Source organism: Odocoileus virginianus, chromosome 16, assembly GCF_023699985.2.
Source record: "Odocoileus virginianus isolate 20LAN1187 ecotype Illinois chromosome 16, Ovbor_1.2, whole genome shotgun sequence".
In the NCBI taxonomy this organism is placed as follows: Eukaryota; Metazoa; Chordata; class Mammalia; order Artiodactyla; family Cervidae; genus Odocoileus; species Odocoileus virginianus.
Genome location: NC_069689.1, coordinates 17392351 through 17404171, shown reverse-complemented (window position 1 = coordinate 17404171; position 11821 = coordinate 17392351). Strand labels below are relative to the sequence as shown.

Genomic DNA, 11821 nt, shown 5'->3' with positions numbered 1-11821 from the left:
CAGGCTGGGGTCCAGCCAGGCCTTCTGACTGCAGCAGCCCTCCTGTAGGGCCTTGGAGGGTGGGAAGGAGCCATGTGGCCCTCAGTGAAAGGGTCTGCTCCTGGGACATCTTTTAACTGTGGCCTGGGAGCTGTGGTTTCCAGCCAGAGACCACAGGAAGGGCTGCGGGCAGGAACACAGGAGCAAGACAAGTGGAAATGCGGTCCCTGACACAGCTTGGCTAAGGGAGGGCGGGGGCAGGGCGACTGGGGCTCGATGGTCTGCTCTTCCCCTCCTGTGACTTAGGAGTCATTGTCAGGACTTTTCAGAGCCATCCAGGGCACCTTGGCCATGTGATTAGGGAATACAAGAGGGCGTAGGGTAAATGGTCTTGGTGGGGGGCTGATATCCTGGGGGAGTGTGAACAAGTGATACAGACTGGGACCTTCTCTTCACTGGGGAGATGAGACCTGCCTCTAGGAATGGCATGTTTGAGGGTCCTGGTGCAGAGATGGAGTGACAAGGACAGAAATATGTGTTCTCAGTCCAGCCTCATGGGAAAGGGCCCCTGCAAACTCCAACCAGAGCCTTTGACAGGAAAGACCTGCGAGTGGTCAGTGTCCAAGCCTGGCTCAGGTGACGATGTGGGAGAAGGAGAGGCCCCAATTCCTATCTCTGCTGCTGGAGACGCCGCAGCCCAGTGTCCCCATGTGAGCTGAAGGCTCTGCAAGCAGTGGCAGCCTGCCCATGAGGGGCTCTAAGCGGGGGCCACAGTGAGACCAGTGGGGATGGGGCACCTAGTAGGGGGACCTAGTGGACGCTGGGTGGAGGTGGGGGCCACGGGCTGGATTCTGAGTCTGTGGGATTTCCCCCTGGGGACCCTGGAGGAGACTGGAAAGCCTGGAGCTTTTCCATAGTGACTGGGGGAGAGGCAGGAAGCTGTGGGATTCAGCTAACCTTTCAGCCTGGCTGAGTACAGGGTTGGACAGTGTAAATGCTAAGGCATCTTAATGCAGTGGACACATGAAGGAGGGCCATGGCCTGGATTCCACACACATCCTGGGGATGCAAAGAAAGACTCAGATGCAAGAGGACGAAGGATTGACATGCCACACGCAAGCTCGGGCTAGGTCAGTCATCCTTTAATGCTGTGGAGGGAGGAGGGGGAGGCAGGAGGGGGACCTGGACTGGGAGGGGAGGGCTGAACCCCGAGAGGCAGTTAGGCTTGGGTGGGATTCACCACCTTTCCCACGAAGAGGGGAGACTTGGTGTTTCTATCGTAGATGATGTAGAGGAAAGGTCTGTTGAACTCGACCTCTGGGGGAAGGGACATGGGGATGGCTTCCAGAATTGTGGCCCCGGCAGCTTCTGTCCCTTTCTCGTCGATGGTCAGAGCAGCCTTGTGGAGCGCCTGGAAGGGGGAGGGCAACAAGGTCGCGTGTGAGTGGAGACAGGCCCCCACCCAGGCCTGGGAGCCAGGCGAGGAGGAGAGCCTTGCCCAGGGCGGGGCACCCTCTGGCCTCTCTCCTCGCCTCCTGTCTTTCCCATCCCTGTCTACGTGGCCCTGCAGGAGACACACAAGGGATGCTCGCAAGGCCTCTGTCTGATCCACGAGGGTACCCCTGCCTCTTCCTCGCCAGCCTTCCTGGGAAATCGGGGGAGAGAAGGTTTTCCTGCCCTCTGTCTCCTCGGCTCCCCTCTCATTCATGGAACCAGATACTAAGCTCCTTGGGGAGCAGAACTCTGAGGGGTACTTTCACGTGCCTTGTCCCCACCCAAGTACTCCGCTCACAGTCACTGAACCACAGTCCTTTTCTTGGGCACCTGTCGTTCCCCTGAATAAATGGCATCTTTGGTTGAAATCACTCAGACTCAGTGATTCGCCAGTAGTTTCCAGAGTCTCAGATGCAGGGGCCAAAGGGTCTTGGCAATCCCCGAGCCTAAGTCTCTTTGTAAGTAGGGGGTTGTAGGGACCCAAAAAAGGGGAGTCCCTGGCCAAGGATGATACAGAGAGTACGTGAGACAACCTTGCACCGAGCACGTGAGGCCTCCTCCCCCCGTCAGCCGACCACACTGCCGTCCTGGTGGAGCGACGGTGCTTCTCAGGGCCTCAGTCTGCAAGCGCGCCTGCGTCCCCCTGCCAGCCTCGGCCCGGAGCTGCGGCCCCGCGCGCATTCTGACCTACGGATGTTGGGGACACGCTCACCTTGGACACCTTCAGATGCTGATCCGTGGTAATCCCTGAGAGGTCAGCCCCGTTGCTGAAGACCTTGGTGACGCCCAGTTTGCCCAGGACAGTTTTCAGATCGTACTTTTCAGAAATGGACAGTTTGGGCAAATGTAAATTGGCAGAACTGTCATGAAAAAAAAAAAAGGTCACGGAGTTGAAAGTGCTTCCTTTTCTGGTGGTTCTTTCCCGTTGGCGCCCTCTCCCGCTGCTCTCACACTTTGCTTTATCCACTTTTAGTTCCTCGACGCCCAGGGTCAGAGGATATTAGAATTAGAGCAAGCCTCTTGTCCCGCAGAGCCTCTCAAGGGCCACCTCCTCTCAGAAGGCCTCCTGGAGGATCCAGGGTGTCCTCTGGAAGGACTGTGCTCACTACCTCCCTGTAGGGTTTGGTCGCGCCCCCTAGACTGGGACTCCTCCACGGCCAGGATCCCAGGGGACCGTGGGGTGTGGTGGCAGGTCCTGAGCAACATTTGTTGAGGGCGTGAGGAGTACTTCTCTGTCTTTCCAGCTTTGTTTTATGTTATATGTGATAAAATTGCTCATCCTTGCCTGGGCATGTTTACAAACAGAGATAGGCACTGATATGGAGGGCATGGTGGGACCTGGTCAAACCACACTCATCTGATGACAGAGGAGTCAGAACCAGCCTCAAACAGGTCCTGGAGTTTCCTGCTCTGGGCGTTGGCTTTTTCAGCCTCTCCAAGCAGTTCCCCCCTGACCTCCGATCCTGCCGTGGACTTTTTAGCCCGTAATTCACATTCTATCCTGTAATCTACATTCAACTGCCACCTTTGCCAGGAAGCCCATCCTTTTCTTTCTGGGTTTGCCAACAACATGTGTTGACATTGCTCTCCTTGCCCACCAGGAAAGGGCAGTGTCCCGGCTGGGGAGGAAGTCCTCAAGGACAGGAATTTCACTCCTCACTCCCGGGCACCAGCCCTCCGTGGAGTCTGCCTGGTACCACATGCAAGCATTCTGGCCTCTGTCGGAAGCAGGCACACGGCAGTCATGGCCATGGTCGGTGGGCCTACCCGCGCTCCCCACCCCAACCCTCTGACCGGACCAGATGTGGCAGCTCCCGGGTCGGTCTGTTTGGGAGGTCACCTTGCATATTTCTTTTCCAGGAACTTGGTGAGGAGCTCATTGTTGAGCTTGTTCTCCAGCTGCTGCAGTTTCCCCGAGTCGGGCAGGATGAAGCAGGCGGTGACATTGCCCACGTAGTCCAACAGCAGCACCCAGCTGGCGAGCTTGTCGCAGTAGCGGAGGTCAAACATGCCCAGGCGGTTCATCATGGGCACCTTCACGGTGGTTTGCTCATCCACGTGGAAGTCCTTCTCTGTGGTGTGTTTCGCCTCGAAGGGCTTCTCCCATTTTCCTGGAGAGAAGGGACAGCGGACATCAGCCAAGGGTGGGAGAAGATTTAGTAACAGTGGGAGAAAGAGGGAGCCCTGAGCCCCCTGGTGAGGTACTTCTTCCTGAGCCTCAGGTTTGCGTTAGTCGTGTCCAACTCTGCGACCCCATGGACTGTAGACCACCAGGCTCCTCTGTCCATGGGATTTCCCAGGCAAGAATACTAGAAGGGCTTGCCATTTCCTACTTCAGGGGAGCTTCCTGACCCAAGGATCAAACCCGTATCTCCTGTGTCTCCTGCATTGGCAGGTGGATTCTTTACCCCTGAGCCACCTGGGAAGCCCCAAACCTCAGTTTTACCATCTGTAAAATGGGTCTAAAGTGAACAGGCAGTCTACAGAAAAGACTTTGGGGGAGAATAATGCAAGGCTGGTATAGGATCCAAAATTTCAATTTCGTAGAGGCTCATGTGGTCGAGGAAGGATTTGAATCTTGGTCTTCCTGACTCCAAAGGTGTGACTACTTCCTCTGCACTGCCGTTGTCAGAAGTGTGATACGGGATTTGTTTTCCTGACTCTATTTTGGGAGGCGCTGCATATCATACACCTCTCCCAGGTAGGAATTTGCAGTGCATGTTAGGACCTTTAGGGCTCTGAAAAGTACTGCAGAGATGAAGGTACTTTGTTTAATCCATAATTCCCTAACCCTATTTGATCACAGGAAGTTTTAGTGGTCATGTGTGGAAAATTGAATAACACATGCAGAGAGGCATGGCTATATCCCATTCTGTGCTGCCAGGAAAGTTAATAACTGAGTGTTTGAGAATATTTAGGGGGTGTTTCTGTGCAACAAAGCTCAGACTGATCATGCAACCTTACCTTTAAAGGATATGTAATTCACCAGAGCAAAAACTGTGTCTTGGTCAAGAACATTTACCAAATCCACAATTTTTCCATGGCTTTCCTTCTCTACATAATCATTGATCTTCTTCTTGGCCTCTTCAGCATCCCTGAAGTTGATGGAGAAGGCTTCAGAGTGATACAGATTCTTGACATCCTCCAAAAATGTATCCACTAGCTTCGCACTCTCATTGATGAACAGACCATTGCCAGTGGTCAGTTGCAGCTGGTGGTTTGGCTGGTTGAGGGTGTGGAGAAGATGCTGAAAGCCCCTGTGGATCTCAGTCTCTGCTAGCTCAGTGAGGTTGAAACCCAGGCCTTCTAGGATCTCAGTGTGAGTGTTGCCCTTGGCTCCCAGGGAGAGCATCGCAAAGGCTGAAGCGATGCTCACTGGGGAGAAGAAGATGTTGCTGGTGTTGGACTGATGGGCCAACTGGTGGTATATGCTGAAGGCAAAGTTGGCCAGGTTGGGGGCAATCTTGTGGCAGGCTGCTTCCTGGTTGGATGTATCATCTGTCTCTTGGACAGCGTGTCCGTGGAGAACTCCAGCCAGGGAGATGGGGACCAGGCAGCACAGGGCTGCCAGCAGCAGGAGGCCCCGTGTGATGGAGGGTGCCATTACCCTGCAAGAGAGAGAAGGGTACCATGCCCAGGTCAGACCACAAGTCAGTCCCTTGGCCAAGGACTGATGCCAGGTCAAAGCAACCAGTTTATCGAGGATCTATATGCCAAACACTCTTCTATGTCAGCATTACTGAAAGACTCAGAACAATGGCAGGGACTTGATGGCGCTTATTGCATGCCAAATTCCATCCTAAGCTCTTTACTGTCTTATCTCACCATGTTCTGATAACAGTCCTATGACCTAGGTCATGCGACACCCCTGGGCTTACAGATGAGGAGACCAAGCTCCTAGAGGTTAAGTCACTTGTCCAAGGTTCCAGGACAGTCAAGTAGCAGAATCAGAATCGCACTCCCAGGTCATCTGGGTCTGGAGTCCACACTCTGGATGGTTCCGCTAACATCCATAATGACCCCAAGATGTAAGTGCCACTGGCCTTATTTCGGGAAGAGGAAACTGAGGGACAGGAAATGGCTAATGACCCACTGGACCCCAACACTCACAGTGAACCTCAGCCCCTGGTAGATTTTCCTGAGCTGGAGGGCCGCCCTCACAGTGAGTCTGTGGCCTCAGTCACAGGACTGTGCTGACGGTAGGCTTAACTACCCACCCTGCTTGCCTCCTGTGTCCCAGCTCTGTGCTCAGCATGCCTGTGGGTGCTGAAGGCCCTGGCTCCTCCAGCCAAGTGGAGTTTGTCTTTGTGCGGGAGGTGGGGTGGGTAAGAGCTGGAAAAGCATCTTTTCCTTTTCAGACAGACCTGGGTTCTGATCTAGGTCTCTGTCACCACCAGCTGTGTGACCTTGGGCGAGTTGCTTAGTCTCTCTGGTCCTTATTGTGTCACAGGTAGAAAGTCAGATTTGGGGGACCTTTGAAAGTAAGATCTTCACTAACTCTAGACGCCACACCTTTCGTTGAAAGCACCCGAGACAGCAGAGGGCCTTGAAGGAGAGGCTGGTAGATGGACAAGCAGAAGCCCTCAGAGGATGACTGAGAGGAAGAGGAGCTCCACGGCTGGTCGGGGCAGACAGCAGGGAATGGCAAGGCCTGTGGCTGACCCGGCAAGGTCAGGCTCCATCGAGTGGTCGTCAAAGTCAACGTCTCCTGCGGCAACACAGGACCAGCTCTGCCCCCACAGAGCTCCCTCCACCCCCCATGAACACCCGAGGTGAAAAAGTTGGAAAGAAGGAATGCTGGGTTTTATTTACCCCCTTGGACTTTTAAAAAGTTCCTTTCCAATAAACAGCAAGATGAAGCACAAAACTGGTTTCTTTCCATTAGCATTTTTCTCCCCCCCCCCCCCCCGGGCTTCAGGCCTCTAAATAACCCAAATAGAGGAGACCACAGATTATGTAATACCTGTTTATATTTTTCATAAACTAGTCAGTGGTTTTAGAGCAGAAGATGGTGCTGAGATTAATTCTGTATATTTCCATCGCCCTTGGGTTTCTTGCTACCTCCCCACTGGATTTTGGTGTGGTCCTTCATGGTTGATGGAAATTTCCCATCTTGGCAAGGCTGAGAGATGATGAGGGATTTGAACTCTGCATGGTGGGGACACTACATATGCCAAGTGGCCTCAGAGTCAGAGGCTGTGGCTTCTCGTCCGCACAGGACCACCTCTGTCCACTTGGCCTTGGGCAAGCATTTACTTGTTTTGGGGCCTCACTCTGCCAGCTGTATAAACTGAGGTTAAGGGGGACCTCAATGAGGTCCCTGTGTACCAATGCTGAATTTTAATTAGAGGGGTATCTGGGTTTGGTGGAACAAGATGGACTGAAACTTCCCATGGGGGTGCCAGGTGAGGTGCCCTCCTGCCAAGAGGGATGTTGGCCTTAAGAAGGTAATAAGGCTGGTGTGGGGCTGAGGGGAAGAAGGGCTACAGCTGGGGTGAGCACCTCCCTGCCCCCACCCCATCCTTCTGCCTGGGGGTTACATAACCTCCTCTGGCTTCCTCCTCTTACAATAAACGGTCTGAGGCCAGGAAGGGGTCAGAGCCTTGCCAAGGCCACACAGTGAGACAGGCACAAAGCTGGCTGGAGCAGGGCTTGGTTTCCCCACCCCTCGAACTATAGGCGGGACAGTGTGTGCCCAGCTCAATTCAGTGAGTGTCAGAATTAGGTCCCAGACACTCTGATGTCAGCCTTGAGACTCTGTTGGCTTCCTTTTGCCTCCCAGTCTGTTCCTTAGAACTTTGGGGGCCCAAGACCTCTCTCTCCTCTCCCTTCTATCAAAGGCAGTCCTTTCCCCTCCAGTCACCAAATTCTGGTGGTGGGGAGCCAACCAGAGATGAGAACTGCCCAGAGGTATAGGGACCAAACTTCAAATCAACAGAATGAAGATGTCACAATGACACTTCCAGAGTCTGTGGTGGGTCGGGCACAGTGAATGAGCTGCCCCTTTGCCTAATCTCATGCCATTTCTTCCCCCCAGGGCATAAAACGAGTGACCAAGAGCGACCCAGTGAGTTCAGGGAAGTGACTGTGACCTAAGGTCACAACCTACTGACACCTGGGTAAGCCCAGGGTGACTCAGCCCCGCCACTTGCAGCTAAGTGGCCTTGGGCAGGTGATTGCACTTCTTCAAGCCTCACCTTCCTGTAAGTGGAGAAAAGAATCTCTTGCAAGGCAGATGTGAAGAATGGATAAGGTGATGAGTAAGTGGGCATCTAGCAGGTGTGGAAGCCCTGGCTGTGCCCAGGGAGGGTTCAAACTAGAGAACTGGCAGATTTCTTCCAGGGCAGTTAGCCCTGCTCAGAGCTGGAGAGGGGAACCCTGCTTCGCAGAGAATGACCTCTGAGTTTAGAAAATGTTCAGTTCAACTCTCCAGGTCTTTATTTGTTGACTGTTAGCTGCCAAACCCTATTCTTAGCAAATGCCAGCGTGAGCACCCTCCTTGTTTCACTTAGTGAAAGCAGGCATCCATGCACTGTCTCATCTTCCCTCAGAGCTTACCCTGCGAGGTGGGAATTATTATTAGCCCCATTTTATAGATGGAGACAGCAAGGAGATCCAACCAGTCCATCCCAAAGGAAATCAGTCCTGAATATTCATTGGAAGGACTGATGCTGAAACTGAAGTTCCAATACTTTGGTCACCTGATGCAAAGAACTGACTCACTGGGAAAGACCCTGATGCTGAAAGATTGAGGGTAGGAGGAGAAGGGGACGACAGAGGAGGAAATGGTTGGATGGCATCACCAGCTCAATAGAGATAAGTTTGAGGAAGCTCCAGGAGATGTTGAAGGACAGGGAAGCCTGGCGTGCTGCAGCCTACAGAATCACAAAGAGTTGGACCTGCCTGAGCGACTGAATAACAACATAGATGGAGAAATTGAGGGCTGTAGAAGTTAAATAAATTACTGAAAATCACAGAACTGAACTGGTGGCTTACAGAACTAATTTTTTTTGGCGTGCAGCATGTGGGATCTTGGTTCCCTGACCAGGAATCAAACCTGTGTTTCCTTCAGTGGAAGTGGAGAGTCTTAATCACGGAACCACTAGGGAAGTCTCCACAGAACCGAATTTAGTCCTAGGTGTTTTGATTCCTGAATTTGGCATTTAGCCCTTCTCTGTGTACAAAGCTGAAGGCAGAGGCTTCAGAACAGAAAACCTCAGAGGTGGTCTGGCTGAACGAAGACGGGCAACGTCACTTTGTGGCTAAGATTAGAGTATGAGGTCAGAATGCCCACGCTCAATTCGTTATCAGTTCTGTGACCTTGGACTAGATACTCAGCCTCTCTGAACCTCAGTTTCCCAGTGATGATATGGGTGTACTTCCCCTAAAGACTATTATGCAAATGAAATAGGTGCAAAGTGCCAAGAAATGCCTGGCACGCTGTCAGTTCTCAGGAAGCATCAGTTGTTATTGACACTGTGGTTCTTTCAGGATCCTCTAAAAGAGTCTGGTTGCCTTGGCCTGAGTCAGTTTTGTACTCCATCTCCAAACACCAGTGATGGAAAAATCATAACCTCTAAAGTCCAGAGATCAAAGCCGGTGGGAGTAGGGTAGGGGCAGGAGGGCCAAGGTTATCTGTTTTGCCCAAAAGGGCAGAGAGGATGAGCAACTGTCCAAGGTCACCCAGCATCAGAGGTGACTCAAAGCTAGCCCAAGCTCCCCATTCCCCAGCTGGTGCCTGAGACCCGAAGCAATGATTTGGCAGTGGGGGTGAGGGCAGAAGTGGGGATTCTGGAAGGGATTCAGCCTAAGCTTGAATCCTAGATGGTGTGTAACTGGGGGCAAGGGATGAACCTCCCTGTCCCAGAAGTCCTCATCTGTCAAATGGGAACGCCACGGTAACTACCTCAGAGGATTGCCATGAGGCTTAAATAGAGGCTGGCTGTCCAGAGTGGGGGCTCAGGAATACAGCTCACAGCCCACCCCCCAGGACAGTGCCCTCCCCAGCTCCCCATCTTCTGCTGAACACAAGGATGGCCAGAGGCCCGCTGTGCACAGAGGGGCCCGCTTTGGTAACTCCAGGCTGAGACCTGGTGCGGTTCGGTTCTGGGCACTTCTGCAGAGGATGGAGGCATGAACAGCTGAAACTCAGAGCGTCTGGTCTGAACTGGCTTCCCTACCAGGTTGCTCTGTGAGCCTGGGCCACTCACTGTCCCTCTCTGAGCCTTATCGTTCTCATCTGTAGAAGCAGGAAAAGATACACACTCGAGCAAATGCAGAGGCAGCGAGACCTACAGAAGACCACCAACGGGAAAGATACAGGAGCTGTGCCAGCAGAAATATATTCCCTCCTAGGTCGCTGGATGCCAGAGCCAGCCCCCACCCCCTCACTTCCACTTCCGCTCACAGAGGGCCACTTTAGTCACCGGGAGGAACTGGTGGGCCCTGGACAGGCTTGGGGAGCAGGAAAGGACCCCTAGGGCTGCTGTTACTATGACAACAGGCTGCCCGGCCCCAGCCTGCTCCATCCTCCTTGCATCCCCAAGGCCTGCCTGGGTAGCGCAGGGTCCCGGAAGCGTCTGGCCTGTGGAAGGCATACTTACGATTCACTGTCCCAGGTCAGGGCTGGTGACTGAGGCTGAGGAGACAGAGCCCTGTCCTTGCCCGTATTTAAGCACTGGACCCAGAGGGGAGACGGGGGAGGCTGCTGGTAAACATTAACCAAGGTCACCACAGTTATCAGAGGAACAAACAAGGACTAAGTCCACTGGCTGAACACTGAACTGCCTGCTCACGTTGTCCGTCGGTGCGCCTTCTGGGCGGCACGCAGCCTTGTGCTCCATATCCCCGAGTCTTTGTGCCCAGCTCATAAACCACAGCATCCTGCAGCCAAGCTGGTCGGCATTGATGCCAACCTTCTGGGGGATGACATGACTTTTGCTGGCCTGCAATCCACTGGGGAGCTCTCAGTTGCTGCTCCATCAGTAGCAAAAGCTACCATTTGTGGAGCCACCTCGAAATGCCCACTGCTGGGACTTCCCTGGTGGTCCAGTGGTTAAGAATTTGCCTGCCAGTGCAGGGGACATGGGTTCGATCCCTGGTTAGGGGAGATCCCATATGCTGTGGGGCAACTAAGCCCATACAGCAACTGCTAGAGCCTGTGCCCTAGAGTCCGTGGCCCATAACCAGAGAAGCTACTGCAACGGGAAGCCCGTGCACCGCAACTAGAGAGTAGCCCCTTTGCTACAACTAGAGGAAGCCCTCAAGCAGCAGCAGAGATTCAGCACAGCCAAAAAAATTAAAAACAGAAAAAAAAGAACATTAAAAAAAGGCCCACTGCTGAAGATGCAAGGGGTAGAGAGCGTTATGAGCTCAGCTGGCAGATAGGAAAACTGGTCATCCACCCAAAGTCACCAAGCAGACACAAAACCTCTCTTGCCTTCCCTGGAAAGAAAATGGGGCCTGACTGCCATTGACACAGCTACCCAAGGCTGAATCGGGTGGCGTGGGCACAGGCTGGGGTTCAGAGAGTAAATCTACAAAGAGTTGTGTGGCCTCAGGCAAGCTGCTACATCTCTCTGAAACCTGGGGTAGTTTCATTTGCATCCTAAGGCCTTGGAGGTCCCACTTTCCAGCTCATTGTCAGGGATATGGAAATCACTTATGTAAAGCACCAGGCATACACTAGGCTCTTGATTTTGATCTGCACAGCCCTCTGCTCACACCTGCTCACCAAGCTTCTCCAGGTAGGAGGAGGTGCGATTCCTGGCCAGCCTCAGGCCTGTTTCTGTTTTCCGCTGGACCTGGCTTCCGGCCAGCTAACTCGACCCACAGGCTGCCTGAATTTTCCTGGGACCTGTGGCCCCATCCAGGAGCTGTGGCAGGCTTTTGGGGGCACTGGTGGTGGCCAGGGTGGCTAGGGTTAGGGATTGAGGCCAGTAGGGCCCTACTGGGGCAGCGCTCATAGTGTGATGCCACCTGCCTTAGGCTTTTCAGTGGGTTAGAGTCCATTTAGAAGCCTAAGGCAGGTGGCATGATGCTGTGTGCGCCGCCCTACACTCCCTTGGCACGCCATGTACACTCTGTGTTTGTTGAGCCAGTGGACAAGTGTGTCTTTGTCCTCCCCTCGTCCCCTGGCCCCAGCTACGGGACTGTGCCTGGCGAATAGCCTGTAGGTCCCTCTAGCACTCAGGTTTAGACCAGGGAACCCAGCATCCCCACTCACTGGCTGTGAGGTCTCAGGTGAGTCGTTTAACCGCTTCCTGCCTCAGTTTCCCCATCTGTAAAATGGGGATGTGAAGCTCCTACCTCACTGCAGTTGCAGAGCTCAGAGTCCAGAGTCGGGGGC

General features: G+C 53.5%; 1 protein-coding gene across 1 annotated transcript; it reads right to left on the bottom strand.

The window, feature by feature from the left end:
• Positions 1-1100: 1100 nt before the first annotated feature.
• SERPINA1 (serpin family A member 1) lies at positions 1101-10177 on the bottom strand. Its single transcript, XM_020899161.2, has 5 exons — positions 10077-10177; positions 4438-5081; positions 3314-3584; positions 2186-2333; positions 1101-1390 (listed from the first exon to the last, which is right to left on the bottom strand). The coding sequence occupies exons 2-5, from the start codon at positions 5075-5077 to the stop codon at positions 1199-1201; spliced, it is 1251 nt and encodes a 416-aa protein (XP_020754820.1). The 5' UTR covers positions 5078-5081; positions 10077-10177; the 3' UTR covers positions 1101-1198.
• Between the last annotated feature and the right edge of the window lie 1644 nt (positions 10178-11821).